The following is a 20,624-nucleotide window of genomic DNA, read 5'->3' on the forward strand; positions in this document are numbered from 1 at the left end:
GAGTAGATGTTCTTTTGGACTCTGAAGATGTCCTTTCACCTTTTAATATGATGAATTATATCAATAGGTTTCTTTATGTTGAACCATTCTTTAATTCCTGGGAGGAAAAAGTCTATTTGGTCATGATATACTATTATTTTAATTTCTAGCTAGATTCCATTTAGTACTGTTTAGGCTATTATTTAGGATATTATCTATATTTATAAATGTGATCAAATTTTATGAATATGTATGATTTCCTTGTCAAGTTTTCTTATTCATTTGATAAGACAACTCTTTCAATGAGTTTGCAAGCTTCTTTGAACATGATAATATGTATAAATTGCTTAGCATAGTGCCTGGCACATATTAAATACTCAATAAATGTTAAAATGCTACTCTGATAATTTCTCTGCTGTAGACTAGTTTAAAGAACATAGCAATTCAAGCTTATAGAAGTTTCTTGAAAAACTATCTGATACAGGTACCTTTTTTGAAGAGTAGGTTTTTTCCCCCTTTTTTTGGATCTTGAATTAGATTTTTTGGAATGTTTTCTAGTTCATCCTGAGTTATCTTTTATAATTTAAAAATCTCCTCTATACGTGTAATTGTGTCCCCTTTCTTATTTCTAATGTTGTATATTTGTGGTTATTTTAGTGATCTTTTCAAAGCACTAGCTTTTTGGTCTTTCCTTTTATTGCTTACTGATAGTAATGTTTTCCTTTTTTCTAATTAATCATTTTGTTTTTATCATCATTATTTTCTCTCTTCTACTTGTCTCATTATTCATCATCTAACTGAACATTTAATTCATTTATTTGTTATCCTTATTGTTTAATACGTTCTCCTGTGAATATGACATTGGCTGCATCCCATAACTTTGATGTAGTGTAATCATAGTCAATCATTTCTCAAATATCTATAATTTCAGTCTTTTCTCTTTTTAAACATTTTTTCTTTGATAGAAGAGTTTGGGGGAGGGAGTTTTCTAAAATTTTCAAGTGGCTTGTGATGTTTGATATTTAAATATTTGATGTTAATTTCTACAGCATGGTCACCTAGTATTTGAGTTATATCTGGGACTATACTGATGTTTTCTTTGGGGCCCTGGACCATATTCCGTGGACTAGCATATTCCTAGGATTTTTAAAAAATGTGTGTTCTTTGTAGAGATATATCATATATATCTCTCCTCTTTCTATTCTGGTTTAAATTTTTAACAAACATATTAGAACGCGTGTGTGTGTGTGTGTATCTCTCACCATCAAGAGTAGATTACAACTGTTCTTCCAGATAAGATAAAACTTTTAGCATACTTCTTTTTCTCCCCTCTTTCTCTTACCACATTCAGATATAGTTGAAATAACATGAAATTTTAGTTCTAGATATTACCAAATTTTATGTCTTTTCTATTCTAAGCATCCTTTTTTGACAGTTATTAAGTGTCATCATCACATTATAACCCACTTGTTATCTATAATCTTAGATTTTAATTAGTTTCATTGCTCACAATAATTTTTTCTATAACATATCTTCCTCTTCAATTATTTAATGTTATTAATTTCCCATTTGGCTGGAATACTTCAAGTAATTTTTTTTTGGTTGCTTTTCCGAGTTTACTTTCTGGAATCTTGATTGTCTTAACTTGCATGTCCTTCATTTGCTGTCACATTTATTTTTTAATTTATTTTTTATTTTTATTTTTGGCCATGCCACGCAGCTTGTGGGATTTTAGTTCCCTGACTAGGGATCAAACCTGGACCCTCAGCAGTGAGAGCACGGAGTCCTAACCACTGGACCGCCAGGGAGTTCTCTGCTGTCACATTTAAAGGAAAGTTTAGCTAGGTGTAAAATTCTGAGGTCACAATCACAAATCTTTCATCTTGGAGTATATACACATTGCTTCATAAATTTGTGGCCTCCAGTGCTGCAGATGAGAAATTTAATTATTACCTAATTATTTTTCCTCTGTGGGTAATCTGTTTTTGTTTGCTAAGGATCTTTATATAATTTTTCTTTATTCTTGAAAATGATTGATCAAGCTATAGGTCTTTTCTTTTTTCAATAATCCTCTCTGACATTGTTTAACTGAAAATTCAAGTCTTTCTTCAGCTCAAAGAAATTGTCTTCTACTTTTTATATATTGATTTCTGTTCATTTGCTTATTTTTTTCTTTTTATAGCTATTGTTTTTGTGTGTGTGTGGCTTTTTTTTAATTAACTTTTTATTGGAGTATAGTTGATTTACAATGTTGTGTTAGTTTCTGCTGTACAGCAAAGTGAATCAGTTATACATATACATATATCCATTCTTTGTTAGATTCTTTTCCCATATAGGTCATTACAGAGTATTGAGTAGTGTTCCCTGTGCTATACAGGAGGTCCTTATTAGTTATCTATTTTACATATTGTACTGTGTATATGTCAATCCCAATCTCGCAATTTATCCCTCCTCCCCCACTTTCCCCCGTAACCCTTCCCCCACTTCCCCCATAACCCTTAAGTTTGTGTTTTACATCTGTGACTCTGTTTCTACTTTGTAAATAAGTTCATTTGTATCATTTTTTTAGATTCCACATATAAGTGAGATCATATGATACTTATCTTTCTCTGCCTGACTTATTTCACTCAGTATGACAGTCTCTAGGTCCATCCATGGTGCTGCAACAATTGCAATCATGTTTTTTTAATTGCCAAACAAGGTCAGTGTTCTCAGGATGCTTTTTCTTGTCAGCCTGTTCTTGTTTTCTCAGTGTATGTTCTTAAATCTCCCTGGAAAACAAACTTGGAATTTTTAGAAGGTTTATGTTTCCTATATTACCCTTTTTTTCAGTGTGAGCCAGGAATCAGTTTGGTCCCCATTTTGGCTGCTGATTCTCTTTATAGGTCCTGTGGTTCTGTGTTGTCTGCTCACATGTAAATGTGGACATCTAGATTGCACAATCTTAGTAGCTGATAGGGGCTGGCAGCAACTGTATAAACCACAGTTTACACCTCCTACCCTGCAGTGAGGATGGGGCCTCTCCCAGAGCCCCAGATGGTGGTAGCTTACAGAGTGCTTCACCTCTAGTGTGGGGGGTGGATTTCTCCACAGTGGGCAAGGTACAAGGGGCAAGGAGGTCCAGCCAGCAAGAGGACAGGATTCTTTTCCCTTGAGCATGGTAGATGGCTTCAAAAACCTGACAGTATTGCTTAAAAACCATACACACACAGTCACAATTCACAGTTGTTTCACAACCTACCAGTGGTTACTAGAAAAACTCGTTTCTTCTGCACAAAACCTTAGTGTCGTAAATAACCCACAACTTCTTGCAGGTTACAAGTCAATAATAAACCGTTTCATCCTTTGACATTGAGCTGACTTAGGGCCCACACTGGGGAGCAGCATCAGAAGTGGCTTTAAACTTTCAAACTCAGCCTGGGAGCGTCCTCCCTGGGACCATTGGCATTTGATCACCATACTTGTGGAGTCCATTCTTTCAGCCCACATTCCTACTATGTAGCAAGCCCTCTGCTAGGTGCTAGGGTATAAATACAAACAGATACAGCCCTGGCCCTCTGAGGTCACAGTCTGGTGGAGGAACCAGATCTGCAATTAACAATCAAGGCTGCAAAGTGCTTCAAGGAAGCCTGCTCACCATTGTCACTGTGCTGATAGTTGCCCTTAGGACAGTGTGATAAGACACCATCCTCTCCCTCATATTTTCCCTTTCCAGACGGCTGTGTGTGCTCAGTTATTTAAGGGCAGAAGGAAGAAGGAAAGGAGGCACCAGGCATGTGATCTCAGAAAAGGCCACTTACCCAGCCTGGATTGGCTGGGGATGGCAGCTTCCAAGGGGGTGTCACACTTAGCCTGGCCTGTAAGGAAGCAGAAAGGGGAGGGAGCATGTACAAAGGCAGAGGCACCAGCAAGTCTGCTGCATTTCAGGAGCTGCAAGTAAAGGCTGTGCAGGAGGGCAGGAGCTGGAAGGGTGAGCTAGGGTCAAACATGGGAAAGTTGGAGGAATTCGGACGCTATTCTACAATTTCCGGGACAAAGAATGTTCTCAGTTTGCTCCATTTTCCTGCAGTTTACTCTTGTACCAGTGAGTATCCTGTAGAGCACAGTGTGAATGGACCTTTGGGGACTCTGTTGGAAACCCACTGGTGGTATTAAGGCAGAGAGTGGGATAATATTCAGATCCTCTTTCTGCACTCTGGTACTTTGATTGAAGTGGGCAAGTTTAGGAGCAAGGAGACCAGGATTTTTTTTCTTTGGCTGCATGCTTATTTACATTTTACCCTATTCCATAAAGAATTTGAGATTTACCACCTTACCGTTGGATATATGACCCAAGCGGAACTGAAGCAAAGAATCTGGACCTGGGGAAGGGGAGCCGCATTAGGAGGCTGAGCCATGGTGCAGGTTGGGGTGAGACCTGCAAGAATGCAGAGGTGGCAGCATGGGGAGAAGGCCAGAGTGTCACACGGCCATGGCCTGCCTAACCTGGAGGTCAAGGTGGCTGCCAGCCTTTTCATCACATGTGCTGGGGAGCGCTGGGGAGTGCCTTGCAGCCAAGGGTAATGGGGGTTTAGGACTGTCGATGGAGCTGAGACCCATGTTGGGGTGTCAGATCCCAAAGCTTGGCTGGATGGAGTAGAGGAATTAATCCAGGACCATCAAAACTTGTAGCGGGAAGAGCTTTAGTTACAGTTGAGTGGGGAAAATCAAAGACCTATTATTCAAGTTTGAGACGTATGATGAGATCATAAACTGGGAAAAGAGCTCCCAAGACCAGAAGTTGGAATGATTGGCAACAGGTGGGGAGAGGCATCCTGGGCAGCCCAGGGGAGGGTTCAGGGCAGAGGTGGACATCACGCAGTGGTGGCAGGAAGCAGAGTACAGGGGACAGGCTTAAAACCAGCCTTGAGTGACGCTCCCCGATCCCTTGGTACCTGGGCAGCGCCTTTCAATAGGAAACTGAAACCTTTTCCAATGTGGTCAGAGAATGGGCTCTTCTGGTTGGATTTGACCTCTTCTTAACACAATAAAGCACTTTCCTGTCTTTTGAGATGTTTTTTCCTGTGCTGTTACCTTACTTCCCAGACCCTCCTATAAGATTATTGAGGAAGAGAGAATTGTTGCAAGAGGCCCAAACATTAACGGGAGCTCATCCCCAAATAGGAGATCTTATCTGAGCCAGGGCCGGGACAGGACACAGGATTTCTGACTGCAGACCCTGCAGAGTCTGTCCTGGTGCTGCCGGCCTCCACATACAGGTAGTTTTCAACTAACAACCTGGCCGAGTTGCAAAAAAAGGATTCTACAAGTTGCTTGTTTCGAGCTCAGAGTGTATCTTCCCTTACAATTAGCTTATTCAAAGGAAGCATGCTAGTTAAGCAATGTTAAATTTAATTTTCCTCGACTTTGATGAAAGAAAAAGATACTAAAGTAAAATTAGACTTGCTAAACTTCAAAGAAATATTTCTTCATCCTAAAATATTTCCTAAAAGACCTCTCTAAGATTAAGCAAAAAAATTACCAAGGCATCAAGAGGCTGGAGTCATTATAGTTTGTATTTAATGAAATGAATCCATTTTAGACAGTAACAAAGTCTTTGCCGTGAAAGACCAGGATGGTCCACTCCCATGTTTGTAGTCTTGGTTCCGTGTCACAATGGCTCTAATGCACAGCACTGGTCCTTTCACTTTAACACCACTTTTCATGGATTCTTTGTTTTGATTCGGCTCTTGGTTGGACGGATGTTGTCAATCAGCAGTTTTTCTCAAGAAGGACTTCTGTGTTCTGAATTCCTAGAGTGTCTTGGTGTTGAGAATGTCTATCAGTTGCTTTTACGCTTACATGACATCTTGGCTGGGTGTAATATACCTGATCATGGTCTTTCCTTTAGAGCTTTGTAGACTTTGCTGCATTATCTTCCAGCATCAAACGTCCACCAGGAGAGGCCTGAGGCCAAATTTATTGGCTTTTTCTGTCTCGATGCCTAAAGATATTTTTCATTCCTTAAGTTTATCAATTTAACCAAGCTGTCTTGGTGTGGAGCATATTGTATCAAATTATTCTGAAACCCAGCTTGCTCCTTTAGTTTAAAAATTCTGTTTATTTCAATGAAATTTTCTTACATAACCCCTCCTCCTCTTTCTTCCTCTTCCTTTCCTTCTCATTTTCCTCTTGCTCTATTACCAATTAGTATTACAGTTTTTAATTTATGATTTTATTTTTTTCTGATTAGTAATCTTAAGAGTATTACCACGGTGTGGGGGAAACTTAAATATTTAGTGAGTATTGAATGAGTAACAAAGATCAGAACCACAGTATACACTCAGAGCTACAAAAATAATTTTATACCTATTTTAATAAAAGTACTTCTGGAGAATATCAAAATTGTTTGTGTCACATAAGGAGTTACTGCTTGTTTCCTATGTCACCAGATTCTATTAACATTTAATGATTAACTTTATAGTCATTGCATTTTGTAACAAATGCCTGCTTTGGCTTTTTTTTTTTAATAAATTTATTTATTTAATTTTTTAATTTTTGGCTGTGTTGGGTCTTCGTTGCTACGCGCAGGCTTTCTCTAGTTGGCGGCGAGCGGGGGCTACTCTTCGTTGCAGTGCGTGAGCTTCTCATTGCGGTGGCTTCTCTTGTTGTGGAGCACGGGCTCTAGGCGCGTGGGCTTGAGTAGTTGCGGCACGCGGGCTCACTAGTTGTGGCTCACGGGCTCTAGAGCACAGGCTCAGTAGTTGTGGCACATGGGCTTAGTTGCTCCACGACGTGTGGGATCTTCCTGGACCAAGGATCGAACCCGTGTCCCCTGCATTGGCAGGCGGATTCTCAGCCACTGCGCCACCAGGGAAGCCCGCTTTGGCATGTTTTACAGTTTGGATTTGTTCTGCCAAAGCTGTTAGAGTTGGGGAGGTATTTTGAGATAGGGACAACTGAATAGAAGCGCTGTCTGTTTATACCATATGTTATTTAATACAGTATTAAGTTATTGTTACCTTAATATCCAATAGCATTTTTCTTATTCATGGCTCTAGTTAATTGATTGTTCCAGCTATTTCCATCTCTTTTGCCGTTTTATTTCTTGAAATTAGGTTGGATTTAAATGAAATAGCTTAATCAGATTAATAAGTAATCACTATACTTATCTATGTGATAAACTTTGCCTTGTTCTTTTGCAACATTTACTGGCATGTAAATCCAAATTGTGTTCATGTTCACTAATATCCAATACTATATAATTATAGTACATTATTATAAAACTCAGTGAATTTGCCCCAGTGATCTAACTTTGTTCAAAACTTGAATCTCCTTCATTAACAAATTACTTATGTGTTACTTAAGATATTGCTTTGCACTTGATACTATTCTGACTGCACTTCCAAGGGGCATCATTGCAGTCACCTCAATGTATGGTGATAATCACTTTTTTTTTTTTTTTTTTTTGGCTGCTCCACGCAGCTTGTGGGATCTCAGTTCCCCGACCAGGGATCAGACCAGGGCCCTTGGCAGTGAAAGCACGGAGTCCTAACCACTGGACCGCCAGGGAATTCCCAGATGATCACATTTTAGAAATACCATGTGGTGGCACTGGGAAAGGTTGATTGGAGAGACCAGAGGCAAGGAGGCCTATTAGGGGACAGTGCTAAAGGAGATAAGCCATAACTGGGGCAAGAACAAAGGCAGTAGCAACGGAAACCGATGTGCCAGATTTAGGAACCAGAATTCTACCTTAATCATCTCTACATTCTAGCCCCATACCTGTACGTAGCTGGTACTCAGTAATTGTTTTTAAGTAAGTGAAGGCAGACCTTAACCAGACTTAATAATGAGTCATTGTTGAAGCAGTCGAAGAGGGGAGGAATCTGGAATTCCCCTTGATCTTTGGCCTAAGTGGCCTTTGAACAGTAGTGCCATTCACTGCCATAGAGAGGGCAGGAGAGGCAGGGCACCCATGCAGCAGTGCATCTGCCACCTACTGAATGAGTGACGTGGCCCAGCAGAACACTGTCCACCATGGATGTGCCAGTCTTGAAAGCAGAGACCTACATAGAAAAGAGTGGGGAAGAAAAACTACAAACTTTCTCTTCCTCTTTCTTTTTTTTTTTTTTTTTTTTGTGGTACGCGGGCCTCTCACTGTTGTGGCCTCTCCCGTTGCGGAGCACAGGCTCCGGACGCGCAGGCTCAGTGGCCATGGCTCACGGGCCCAGCCGGTTCGCAGAACGTGGGATCTTCCCGGGGCACGAAGCCGTGTCCCCTGCATCGGCAGGCGGACTCCCAACCACTGTGCCACCAGGGAAGCCCTCTTCCAGCCCTCTTCCTCTTTCTTGGGTGTGGGACCAGCATGAGACCGTAGTGTGAAATAGACAAGGCTTCCTCCCCTCCTCTTTCTTTGCTGCTTCTCTCTTTTTTTTAAAATTTATTTTATTTATTTACTTTTGTTTGTGTTGGGTCTTCATTGCTGCTCGTGGGCTTTACTCTAGTTGCGGCGAGCGGGGGCTACCCTTCGTTGTGGTGCGCAGGCTTCTCACTGTGGTGGCTTTTCTTGTTGAGGAGCACAGGCTCTAGGTGTGCAGGCTTCAGTAGCTGCGGTGCGTGGGCTCAGTAGTTGTGGCTCATGGTCTCTAGAGCGCAGGGTCAGTAGTTGTGGCGCACGGACTTAGTTGCTCCACAACATGTGGGATATTCCTGGACCAGGGCTCGAACCCGTGTCCCCTGCATTGGCAGGCAGATTCTTAACCACTGCGCCACCAGGCAAGTCCCTCTTTGCTGCTTCTCTTAACTTCTGTTATCTTCCTCTCTGAGACCGCAGGTTTTCCTATCTCTGTCACCACCTTCTCAACTAGTGAATAGTTGGAGGAGGGGAGGTCAACAGGAATAATGCTTTCACTCTCTTTGAGCATCCCAGTCTCTACAATTACTCATCTCCTCTCCTGGTTTCAGAAATCTTATTTCCTCAACTGTGTCACCCTGGAGATGGCAGGAAGCCAGCCTCATTAAATGCATCCATACTACTGTGTAAATGACTGGCGGATCCCTTTAATTACCCTCTAGCTAATTATTTGAATTTCCAAAAGAGGCTACTCCTTTCCATACTCCACCAAAGTGAGAGCTCCCATCAACCCTTGTTGAGATGGGGGCGGTGAAGTGGAGAGTTTTTCCGTCAGCATTCAGGCAAGCCAGGCCCTGCCCTGGAGTTTTGCTCTGGGGCCATCTCTCCTCCACTAGTCCTGTTTTCATAGGATTTTTGCTTCCTGCGTTCTGAGTTATCCTGTTTCCTAGGACAGCAGAAGTGCCATGTTGCTCTGGTCCTACTGGGAAGTGTGGCTGGTCTAGGGCGGCATGTCCCTACTGGGAAGGGAACAGTCCAGAGACCACACTCAGTGGTGATGTTTCCTACTGCCTGAGGTTGAGAGGCTCACCCACCAGCAGCAGGGCTCCCCCCTGCCACATGTACATATGTGGTTAATGCCCCCTCTTCTTTCACAGCTCCAGAATGTCCAATGTGTATCTGGCACTGTGCTGGTCACTTCACGTACACCAGCCCCTTGTCTTTGTAACAGTCTATGAGAGAGTATCCTTATGCCCATTGTATAGATGGGGAAATTAAGACTCAGAGAGAGAAAGTAATTTACTCAAGGCCTCATAGCTAGGAATTGTGGAAGAGCTCAGATTCAGGCTTAGGTCGGGCCGCCTCCAGAACCCATATCCTGTCTACTGTCATGTGGCCTCTGGGATGGTGGTTTAGACACAGGCAGCTTTTGGATGGGAAGACTGAGAACCCAGGAAACATGTTGGGGTTTCTATTAAAATATTAATCATGCAGTCAATTCGCTGAACAGTCATAAAGGGATAAACAAAACAATATATCATAAGGCAGAAGAGAAAGAGCTTGTTGTAATTCCTAGAGGGGATGTTCTTTTACGGTTCCCCATTGCCTCCTATTTAAAGTCCAAACTCCTTTGTTTAGAATTGATAACGGAAACTTTTGGAAAATCTCAATCAGTAAAAAGGGGGAGGGGAGAAGAGAAAGAGGTGACTACTATCAATCTAGACGTTCTCCTTTCCTCCCTGCTGTCTCTGTAATCATCTAAAACAGAATGAACAACACTTAGGGTTACAAAGTGTGCTTTTCTTATAATAGGAGGTCATGAATGTCTTTCCAAAAAATAGAGAGTTTTGAATTTTCAGGCAGCTGCATCTGTTGATAGTATGATTTCTTCCACTTCTTCAGTGGTTATAAGGTCTTTACCATCATGAGAGTAAATAGCCAACTGTTATATCTCCATGGTGTTATTTTTCATATTTAACTCTGATTCATCAAAAATATATCTTGGTGTAGTGTATGAAGCAAAGCTCTGACTTGATTTATTTCCCCCCCTGTAGCCAGTTTTCATGATCTAATTGTTGAAAATCCTTTAATGTCCATTAGTTTGGGATGCTTTATTATATAAAATATTACATTCTGATAGATGCCAGGGCCTCTTTCAGGACTATCTGGTCTGTTGTGCTGATCGTTCTCTTGACTATTAGACTAGTATGTACACTTTTAAGAATGGTAGTTCTATAATGTTGTCAGTGGCAGAGAAAATCCCCTTCCTTACACTGATTTTTCAAACAATTTCTTAGCTATTTGATCTGTTTACTCCTTCATGTGAAATTCATTCTTTTTTTTCTTTTTTTTCATTGTGTGAAATTTAGAATCAGTTGGTTAAGTTTTAAAATCTCATTTGTAATTTGGCTCAAATTGCTTTAAACCTTTGTATTAACTTGAGGAAAATTAACATTATACTATTTAGTCTCTCCCGTTGGGACCTTGATACACTTTTCTGTTTTTAGACTTTCTCTCGTAGTGGGTTTTTGTCATTTACTCCATATAAGTTCTATGTATTTCTTGCTAGGATTATGTCTAGGTATTTTTTTTTAGCATTTTTTAAATTGCTGTTGTGAATGAGAACATGGAAAATTTTTCCATATTTCTTTTCATTTGCTTTGCTGGAATAGAATTAAGCTGTTTTCTTCTCTTAATTCTGGTACAATCCAGCCACTTTGCTGAGCAACTTCTCATTGATTCCGTGGTGTTTTAGTTCATTCTTTCGAGTGTTCCAGAAGCAAATAAGTGCCCTTTTGCTTTCCAGAGCTACACCTCTCTGTCTGTGTTAAGTCTGGGTCCTTGTCATGGAGCTCCTTGTGGGTAGGTGCCCACCTCACCTCTGTCTCCCCCCAAAGTGCCAAGCACACAGTGGGTGCTCAGTAAGTGTCCTTTGAATGAGGGTGAAGGAACCCTAGGCCAAGGAGGTCATCCTTGGTCTTGGGTGGCAGGCCCACAATGGGTCATTCTGATTCAGGGTTTGCACCTCAGTCTTATCAGAAAGTTGGGGGCTTTGGACCCCAGGGCATCTGATGCAGGCCCCTCAACAGAGACCTGAAGCCAATTGTCTCCTTCCATCCAGAGGGGCAGGGGTGGCTGGTTTCCCTGGGGAGACCCCATTTGGGGCAGAAGGGGCTTAAGAAGAGGACCCAGCAGAGACTGTGGTCCCCCCCAGCAAGTCTTGCTCTCCCTCCAGCCAGGCCACCCCTAGGGGTCCCCTTCCCAGGCCTGGAGCACTCTTTCTAAGGAAGGGTCACTCACCTCGGTCTCAGCCCCTCTCCCATGAATCCAAAGCTAGGAAAATGACAACTGGTTCTAGTTCTCCCTTTATTTCTATAGCCTATCTAATTGCCCACATCTATTAGAATTCTGTTCTTTAATTAAAAACATAGGTAATATCAGTACATTCACAAGGTTCAAACATGAGAGCAACCTAAAAGGCATACAGTGAAATGCCTCACTCCACCTTTTCCCTGCCTCATCCTGTAAATACTTTTATTAATTTGTATCCTTCCAAGGTTTCTTTATTCAAATACGATCAAATATGAATATATTCTTATTTTTCTCCATTCTTACACAAAAGGCAGCATCCTATAATGCACTTCTGGGTGTTTTTTGGCTGCGTTGGGTCTTTGTTGTTGCACGCGGGCTTTCTCTAGTTGCGGCGAGCGGGGGCTACTCTTCATTGTGGTGCGTGGGCATCTCATTGCGGTGGCTTCTCTTGTTGCGGGGGATGGGCTCTAGGCACACAGGCTTCAGTAGTTGTGGTGTGCGGGCTCTAGGGCACACGGGCTTTAGTAGTTGTGGCACGCAGGCTCAGTAGTTGTGGCGCCCGGGCTTAGTTGCTCCACGGCATGTGGGATCTTCCTGGCCCAGGGATCGAACCCATGTCCCCTGCATTGGCAGGCAGATTCTTAACCACTGTGCCACCAGGGGAAGTCCCCTATAATACACTTCTACACCTTGATTTTTTTACTTGAAGTATACATTGTCATAATTGAACACATTATATGGTAGTCACTGTTCTAACCTTTTATATATATTAACTCATCGAATCCTCCTAATACTCCTATTATTATCCTTATTTTGCCAGAGAGATTTTTTCCATATAATGAACTTCCACAGTTTTTTTTCAGCTGCATAGTACTCCACTGTACGGGTGCATTGTAATTTGTGTAACTCATTGCCTAGTGATGGTCACTTAGGTTGTTTCTATTCTTTGCTATTATGGACTGTGTTACGTTGTACAAATGTTATTTTTTTATGTATGGAGATAGAGCTGCAGAAAAGATATCTAGAAGGGAGAGTGCTGGGTCAGAGGATAAATACATTTGTAATTTTGATGAATACTGCCAAATTGCCCGCTGTAGAGTTATTCATTCCTTTCATAATTGCTTAACATTTCTCATTAGTAGTGTCTAATTAGGGAGCACTAATATTTCAGGCAATTATAATCATAGTCTTCTTAAAAAACATTCATGTAGGGCCTCCCTGGTGGCGCAGTGGTTGAGAGTCCGCCTGCCGATGCAGGGGATACGGGTTCGTGCCCCGGTCCGGGAGGATCCCATATGCCGCGGAGCAGCTGGGCCCGTGAGCCATGGCCGCTGAGCCTGTGCGTCCGGAGCCTGTGCTCCGCAACGGGAGAGGCCACAACAGTGAGAGGCCCACGTACCGCAAAAAAAAAAAAAAAAAAAAAAAAACATTCATGTATGGCTTACCTCATTTGATCCTCTCCAGCACTCCCATATGAGGTAGGAATTATCCCTATTTTACAGGTAAGAAAACTGAGGTGCAGAGAGGTTAAGTGACCTGCCAAGGAAGGGCACAGAGCTGAGGTCAGATCCACATCTGCCCAGCTTTTTTCTCTGCTCCAACTGCCACTTACCACAGCCACTGGCCCTGACTCTAGGTGATGTGGGTCTCTGTTACTTAGATCCGATTTCCTGAGGCTGGAGGAGCTCAAGGCTCATGACCCAGTGGCACCCCCCATCCCACTTTCCACACACTTTTCTGTCTCCAGAAAAGCTTTGCTAGCGTGGCATAAGTCTCCTGTGTCTGAGCAGGAGGGTCAAGCCCTGGGACTTTACCACCTTGGGTGACTTGGGAAGGTTGAGAGCTGGCAAAGCTGAGGACTAGTACCTGGTTTCAAGATTTTAGAATTGGGTCGGCCAGCAGGCTCTCTGTTGGCAGTTGTGGGACAAGTTGCTATCAGTAATTAAGGCCAAAATGGCCCCAGCTAAAATCCTTTCTCCTGGCCTCAGGTGGGCTAACTTATTATTTTCATTGCCGGTGAGAGTAAATTACAGCAGTATTTCTAGGGAAGTAACTAATATTTTTCCTGGTAATATTTGAAGAAGCAGCACTGCAGTGTTTCAGAGCATGGACTCTGAGCCAGGCTGCTTGGGTTTTTTATATTAGTTTCCTGTTGCTACTGTAACATTTACCACAAATTTAGGGACCTAAACCATTAGAGATATATCGTTTTGTACCTCTGGAGGTCAGAAGTCTGAAATGGGTCTCATTGAGCTAAAATCAAGACGTCAGTAGGGCTGTGTTCCTTCTGGAGGCTCTTGAGGAGAATCCATTTTCTTGCCTTTTCCAGCTTCTAGAGGCTGCCTGCATTCTGTATTTTATGATCCCCTTCCATCTTCAAAGCCAGCAGCATAGTGTCACTGTGACCTCTACTTCCATCATCACCTCTCCCTTCTCTCACTCTCCTGCCTCCTGCCTCTTTCCTTTATGAGGACTCTTGTGCTTACATTGGGTCCACCCAGATAATCCAGGATAATCTTCCCATCTCAAGATCCTTAATGTAATCACACCTGTCAAGTCTATTTTGCCGTGTAAGGTGCCATATTCAGGTTCCAGGAATTAGTACTTGGATGGGGGCCATTATTCTGCCTACTACAATTTGTATCTGGACTCTACCACTTACTAACTGTGTGACCTTGGACAAGTTATTGTACCTCTTGCTCAGTTTCCCCATCCTTAAAATAGGGATAATAATAATCCCCACTCCATAGGATTGTTAGAAGGATTAAATGAGTTGATATTTGTCAAATGCTTATAATAGTGTCTGACACATAGTAAATGCTATGGAAGTGTCTGCTGGCTAAAATATATTAAATAAATAAAAATATGCATACTCTTTGATCTAGCAATCCTATTATTTTGTAATGTATTTAATAGAAACAAAAGGATGCATACATTAGGCTACAGAAAGCATTGGGCATATTGAGGAAAAATGCACAAACAGGAAATCACTGGGATGTCCATTAACAGGATGAATGACTCAGTGTGGTCCATCTGGAATGTAAAGAAGCTATTAATGAGAATACATCAGGTCCATACTTGTAGACCTAGAGGAGTGTCCTGAACAAAAGTTCAATTAAAGGAGGAAGTTACAAAGGTTTAGCATGCTCTTATTTTTTTTAAGAACATCAACCTACCCAAAACTGTTGTAGATATTTGAGCCAATTATTTAAACTCTGAATGTCTTGGTTTCTTTATCTGTGAAATGAGGATAACAGTAATTCTCCCTTAAGAAACTCTACGGAGGATTAAGTGGAATGAAATGTATCAAGTCCTTAGAATTCTGCTAGCAGCAGCATAGTCTGGATATTTATGTAAAGCTGTTTGAATAGAGAGAGGTGTGAAGGATGCACCCAGGGTGCTCACCTGGTTGCCTCCGAGGTGGGGAAAGGAAATTCAGAAACGCTGGGAAGAGATGATTAACTTTCTTGTTGTACGTCTTTGCATTGTTTCACGGATGGAGGCTAGCTATTATTACTTTAGTAACTTTTGATGTTCTAATACGTTTTATTGGTATTTTGGATACTACCACCATAACCACAAACATTGAACTGAGAAAAGCACGAACGTAGAAACATACCATGATTCAAAGTTTTGTAATTTTTGAAGAGGAATTTAATAACGAATATAAAGAGAAAAAAAGCAGACGAGCCCTAAATCAGGCCAGCCTTATGTGTCCACAGCATCTACTGCCGAGGCTGCTCCAAGCCGCTGTGCTGCTCCTGCGCGCTCCTGGATAGGGGCCACAACGAGCTCAAGTGCGACATCGGGACGGAGATCCAGCAGCGGCAGGAGGAGCTGGACGTCATGACCCAGGACCTTCAGGAGCAGGACCGCGCCTTTGGCGCGGCGCAGGCGCAAATGAGCTCGGCCATCAGCCAGCTGGGCCGCGCGCGCGCGGACACCGAGGAGCTGATCCGCAAGGGCGTGCGCCAGGTGGTGGAATACGTGATGGAGCAGGAGCGCCAACTGCTGGAGGGGGTGAATGCACAGTACCAGCGCGATTACGAAGAGAGAGCAGGCCAACTGGGCCACCTGGATGCTGTGCTGCAGCGCATCCGTACGGGCAGCGTGCTTGTGCAGAGGATGAAGCTCTATGCTTCCGACCAGGAGGTGCTGGACATGCACGACTTCCTGCGCGAAGCACTCCAGCAGCTGCGCCGGGAGGAGCCCCAGAGCCTGCGAGCTGCCGTGCGCATGGACAGCTTCGACGAATTCAAGGTGCGCCTGCAGGATCTCGTCTCTCGTATCACCCAGGGCACAGGTAAGCCACCCTCATGGCTGTCCTGTTTACCGTTTAAGGGCTTGGGCCTTGCCGCTGTCCCTTGGGAAAGGCGAGGTAGAGAAGATCAGTTCCGTATGACAGAAAAGGAAACTATGGGGTTTTTATTAAGTCTCTTGGGTTTGATCACATCATAGGTTACAGGGTGCAGGATCAATCTGGGGGAGAGGAGGCACTGACACGAGGCTGCAGCCACCCAGAGGGGTCACGTTTGACTGATTAACAAGGCCCTATGGATTAGCTGCGATCTTGTGACCCTAGAGGAAGTTAAGAAACAACAAAGCTGAGAACCAGACCCTGTATCATTTTAGCCCCAGAGGGACCAACCACTTCAGGAGATTCTCTTAAGCCACCTGTGTCCAGCAACAGAGAAGTTAACTGGAACATGCGGTATGGGCAAAGGGGCTGAAAACCACTCCCCCTATCCCCTGTGGTTGGGTGCTTACCCAGAACCATGCTAGGGCTCAGTGGAGGAGACCTTTTTCCCCTGGGATGGCCCACCATCTGGACCAGCTTCCAACCTTTATGGGCCCTGCCTTGTACTGGGCACTTGGGAAGTATGGGGACAGCACACCAGTTCCTGACCTGGAGTTGTCCAGTCCAACTGGGAGACAAGGTTGGGGCACATTACATAGCTGAGGAATGAGACAGTGCTTGGCTCTGCAATACAAATCCAGGAGTTGCAGCACCTTTATAGGAGCTGGAGATATCAGGGGAGTTCCAAGAGACACAGGGGGTACACAGGAGGGCCTCCAGGGCGGGGAGGCTTTAATGGCTCTTTGACAAAATCTCTAGGCTGGACTCTGAGTTCTGGTCAGCTGGTGTGAGGATGCCCTTACTGGGTAAGGGGAGGGAGGCTACAGAATCTGAAGGTTCTCAGGTAGGTGCCAGTGATGGAGACCTTGCTCACTCCTGCCCTTGGCGATAGCGGATGTGGGCTTATAAAAGTGCAGTACTAGAGTGGGCGTGGACTTGTGCCTTCTCCACCTAGGTGGTGACTGTTACCCCATATACAGGAAATGACCTGCATAGAGTTTAAACAGCTTGCCTTGGGTGTTGTAACCGGGAAGTGGCAGAGAAAGGAGTTATTTTATTCTGAAGCATGAGAGATTTAGATTTAATAAAAACAGGGTGCAGGTCAGAAGAGTATCACGGAGCTCTCATTATGCAGAAAAATCAGTGAGCAGTAACGGTGTTAGGATTGTCCATGCTTTGCCTTGGTGGTAGCCCCAAGATGGAGAGAGCTGTGCTTGGGGTTTGGAGCCAAAGGCAAGCACTCTCTAGTGCTACCTGTCTCTTCCTTCTGGCTGAGTTCATGCCCATTGCAGTCAGGAAGCTTTCTTTCCAATTACAGCCCCTCCATGGAGCTTCCCCAGTGCTGCCAGAGGCCCTGGAGAATGGGTCTCCAGGAAAAGCAATGGGGATGTTTCCTTTGTCACTGTCCCGAGACAGGATGCTTCTCACCAGGGATGTCTCTGACCTGCCTGTGACCTTCTCTGTGTTCTCCAGATGCAGCTGTTTCCAGGAGAGCCAGCCCAGAAGTTGCCCGCACTCCCGAAGACACTTCTGACGTTGACCTGGTGAGATGGGCTTGAGGTCTGAAGGGGAGGTGGTATGTCCTGCCGGTCAGGTGGGTTGGGAGTTCCCCTGTGTAAGGAAGGAAACTGAGTCTTGCTCTTCCTGTGTCTGCAGGCAGTAGAGGAGGGAGAGCACCTGAGAGAGGGACAGCAAGGACCTGGACTGGAGCCTTCAGTGGGAGGGAACAAAGGAAGGGCTGGCTGGCTGGCTCTGGGCTCCTGAATGCCAAAGTAGCTCTTGATGGGTTCAGGAGGGTTTTGGCCCAGGGATGGACAGGAGATAAAGGAGGTGGTCACTGGTAGGCAGGCCCTTGATAGATGCGGCAGATGACCCTCCCTCCGTGTGCACCACCCCAGGTATGTGGACATTCCCCTCGTCTCCCCCCACACATGGATCTTGGAGACGAATGAAGAATGGGGCCAGGAGTCAGACAGTGATCACAGCAGCCTGGGTTCTATCGGTGTGATTTCAGGGTCAGCATAGTTCCAAGAACCATAGTTTTCAGGGTTTGGAAGTGCCCACACTCCCTCTAATGTTGGCATTACCTCTGCAGCACCCCTGACCTGTGGCTGTCCAGCTATCATGCACACCCTCCAGGGACAGGAAGCTCACTCATTCTTGAGGCAGCCACTCCCATCTCTGGACTGCTCTTAGAGTGCGTCCCTGGGTGGAAATGCAACGGCATCCCTTTAACCTGTCCTCTTGGGTGCTTGCATGCATTGCTCCTCTCTGCCAGGATAAGCTTCTTCAGTTTCTTCTTGGACCGGGCATCTGGTCTGCCCCCCATCCTGGTCATCCAGGTGTACGTGCCTATTGAGGATCTGGGCCCAGGACTGACTAGTCCTCCATGGAAAGCAAGTCTTATGGTGAGGGTGTTCAGCCTTTCTAGCTTTGCCATGGCATGGCCTATAGGAGAGTGAGATTGCTGTAGGCTGAGGCAATCAGGAGAGGCTTCCTGTTAGAGGCAGAATTTAGGATCTGAGAGTTTCAAAGCTAGGAGAGATCTTGGATTCTGACCTTCTCTTGTACAGAGGATGAAGCTAAGGCTCCCAGAGAGGGTGTGACTTAACCTGAGGCCACACAGCAAGCTAGGGGCAGGACTTGAAGTCACTTCCTAACTGCCTTGGGTACTGCATTCCCATATACCCATATACAAAAGTAAAAAACACCAGGGGGGAGCCTCCCTGGTGGTCCAGTGGTAAAGACTCCACACTTCCACTACAGGGGATGCAAGTTCGATCCCTGGTTGGGGAACTAAGATTGCATGTGCCTCGCAGCACACCCTAAAAAAATAAATAAATAAAAATAAAATAAGATGGTGCATTAAAAAAGAATAAAACAACGATAAAAATAAATAAATAAATAAATAAATAAATAAATAAAACAAAAATCATTAAAAAAAAAAAAAACACCAGGGGAGTTCTCTGGTGATCTAGTGGTTAGGATTCCAGGCTTTCACTGCCGTGGCCTGGGTTCAACATCCCGCAAGCCACATGGTGCAGCCAAAAAAAAAAAACTTAAAAAAGGACATTTTAGCCCATTTTTTTAAACATGAAAAACACATTTTATTGCACTTAAGTTACAAGAAAATAAAATTTCTAAGTGAATCAAACCATAGACACAATCCCTTTAAAGGTTGTTTTCCTCCATCATGTCAGGTTGTTACATAACTAAAATTAACCAACTTGAATCTGATTGTTTTAAATCAGACTATAAATAAAACAAACAAAAAAATAAACCAGAAGAGGGAAAAAAAGATCACCTAGGATAGTGTTAAACCACTTTCACAGTTCAGCTTGAGTTGTGGCTCTTGGAGAATGAGGCAAACCATTTGACTTTTTCATTCATTTTGCTTGTTTACGTGTGACGCCTTTGCTACAAAAACTGGATAGTTTCTGCTTTGTCAGTTACTCAGAGCAATAAAACTGTAACAGTTGTTTTCCCAAATACTGTAAAACACTAAGACTGACCAGCGACTTAATTTTGTTTTATATATTTTTAAAATATTTTGTGAGTTTTATTACGTATGTTCATCCATTTACCACAGCCCTCAAAAAGAAAAGTTTCTCTGCAGAACAGGCGGCAACAGCTCTGTTCCAAGGAATGTGTTTTAATTTTTGCCCAGATAAAAGAAAATAAGCTTTGCACACACACTCAATTCTTTACTTGCAGGCATACTTCACTCCTTATTTTCTGAAACTCTCCCATTCTCAGCCTCTTAGAGGCACAGATGGTTCAAGTTTCAGTTAGCCCATTTTTTGGATAAGCAATACAATCACATGGTCAGAAATAAAAACCTAAAAGTAATAATGTCTCTCTCCCACCTTGTCCCCTGTCTGTCCAGTTCTTATACCCATATTCCTATCTTTATTAATTTTTACATACCCTTCCAAAATTTCTTTATGTAATTACAAGTAAATATGACTATATATATTTGCTTTCCTTTTTTTTTTTTTTTTTTGTACAAAAGTAGCACAGTACCACATATACATAGTATTGTGCCCTAGGCATAATAGTATTTAGGAATTCTTTTTTTTTTATTGTATTTTATTTTTTGGCTGCGTTGGGTCTTCATTGCTGCATGTGGGCTTTCCTCTGGTTGCAGCGAGCGGAGGCTACTCTTCGTTGCAGTGCACGGGCTTCTCATTGCAGTGGCTTCTCTTGTTGCAGAGCACGGGCTCTAGGGCGCGGGCTTCAGTAGTTGTGGCGCACGGGCTTAGTTGCTCCACGGCATGTGGAATCTTCCCGGACCAGGGCACGAACCCGTGTCCTCTGCATTGGCAGGCGGATTCTTAACCACTGTGCCACCAGGGAAGCCCCAGTATTTGGGAATTCTTACCTTATCAGCAGACAGGGAGCTTCCTGATGCCTTTTTGCATCTGCATGGTGGTCCATTAAGTGGATGTAGCATGGTTTATTTTTAGCTGACTCCTTGGCTATTTAGGTTGTTTTGGCATTACAAACAGTGCTAGAATGAAAAATGTCCCCAAAGAAATCATATGAATGGTAGTTGAAAGTGCCGTGGGTCCACAGATTGCACTGTCTTCCAGGTGTCAGTCGCTGGTTAATGAACAGCAAGAGAGCCTGTACTCTTGTGTG

General features: G+C 43.6%; 1 protein-coding gene across 6 annotated transcripts in view; it reads left to right on the forward strand.

Annotated features, from left to right (window-relative positions):
- The window catches only part of PML (PML nuclear body scaffold), a 44,861-nt gene that overhangs the window by 4,937 nt on the left and 19,300 nt on the right, over positions 1-20,624 (forward strand). For all 6 annotated transcript variants that reach the window (XM_081228784.1, XM_081228781.1, XM_081228782.1 and 3 more), the window contains exons 3-4: positions 15,349-15,929; positions 17,457-17,527. In XM_081228784.1, the coding sequence (XP_081084910.1) occupies positions 15,349-15,929; positions 17,457-17,527 (652 nt within the window). The remainder of the gene's footprint in view (positions 1-15,348; positions 15,930-17,456; positions 17,528-20,624) is intronic.

Source organism: Mesoplodon bidens (assembly GCF_964165515.1).
Source record: "Mesoplodon bidens genome assembly, chromosome: 3".
NCBI classification, from domain to species: domain Eukaryota; kingdom Metazoa; phylum Chordata; class Mammalia; order Artiodactyla; family Ziphiidae; genus Mesoplodon; species Mesoplodon bidens.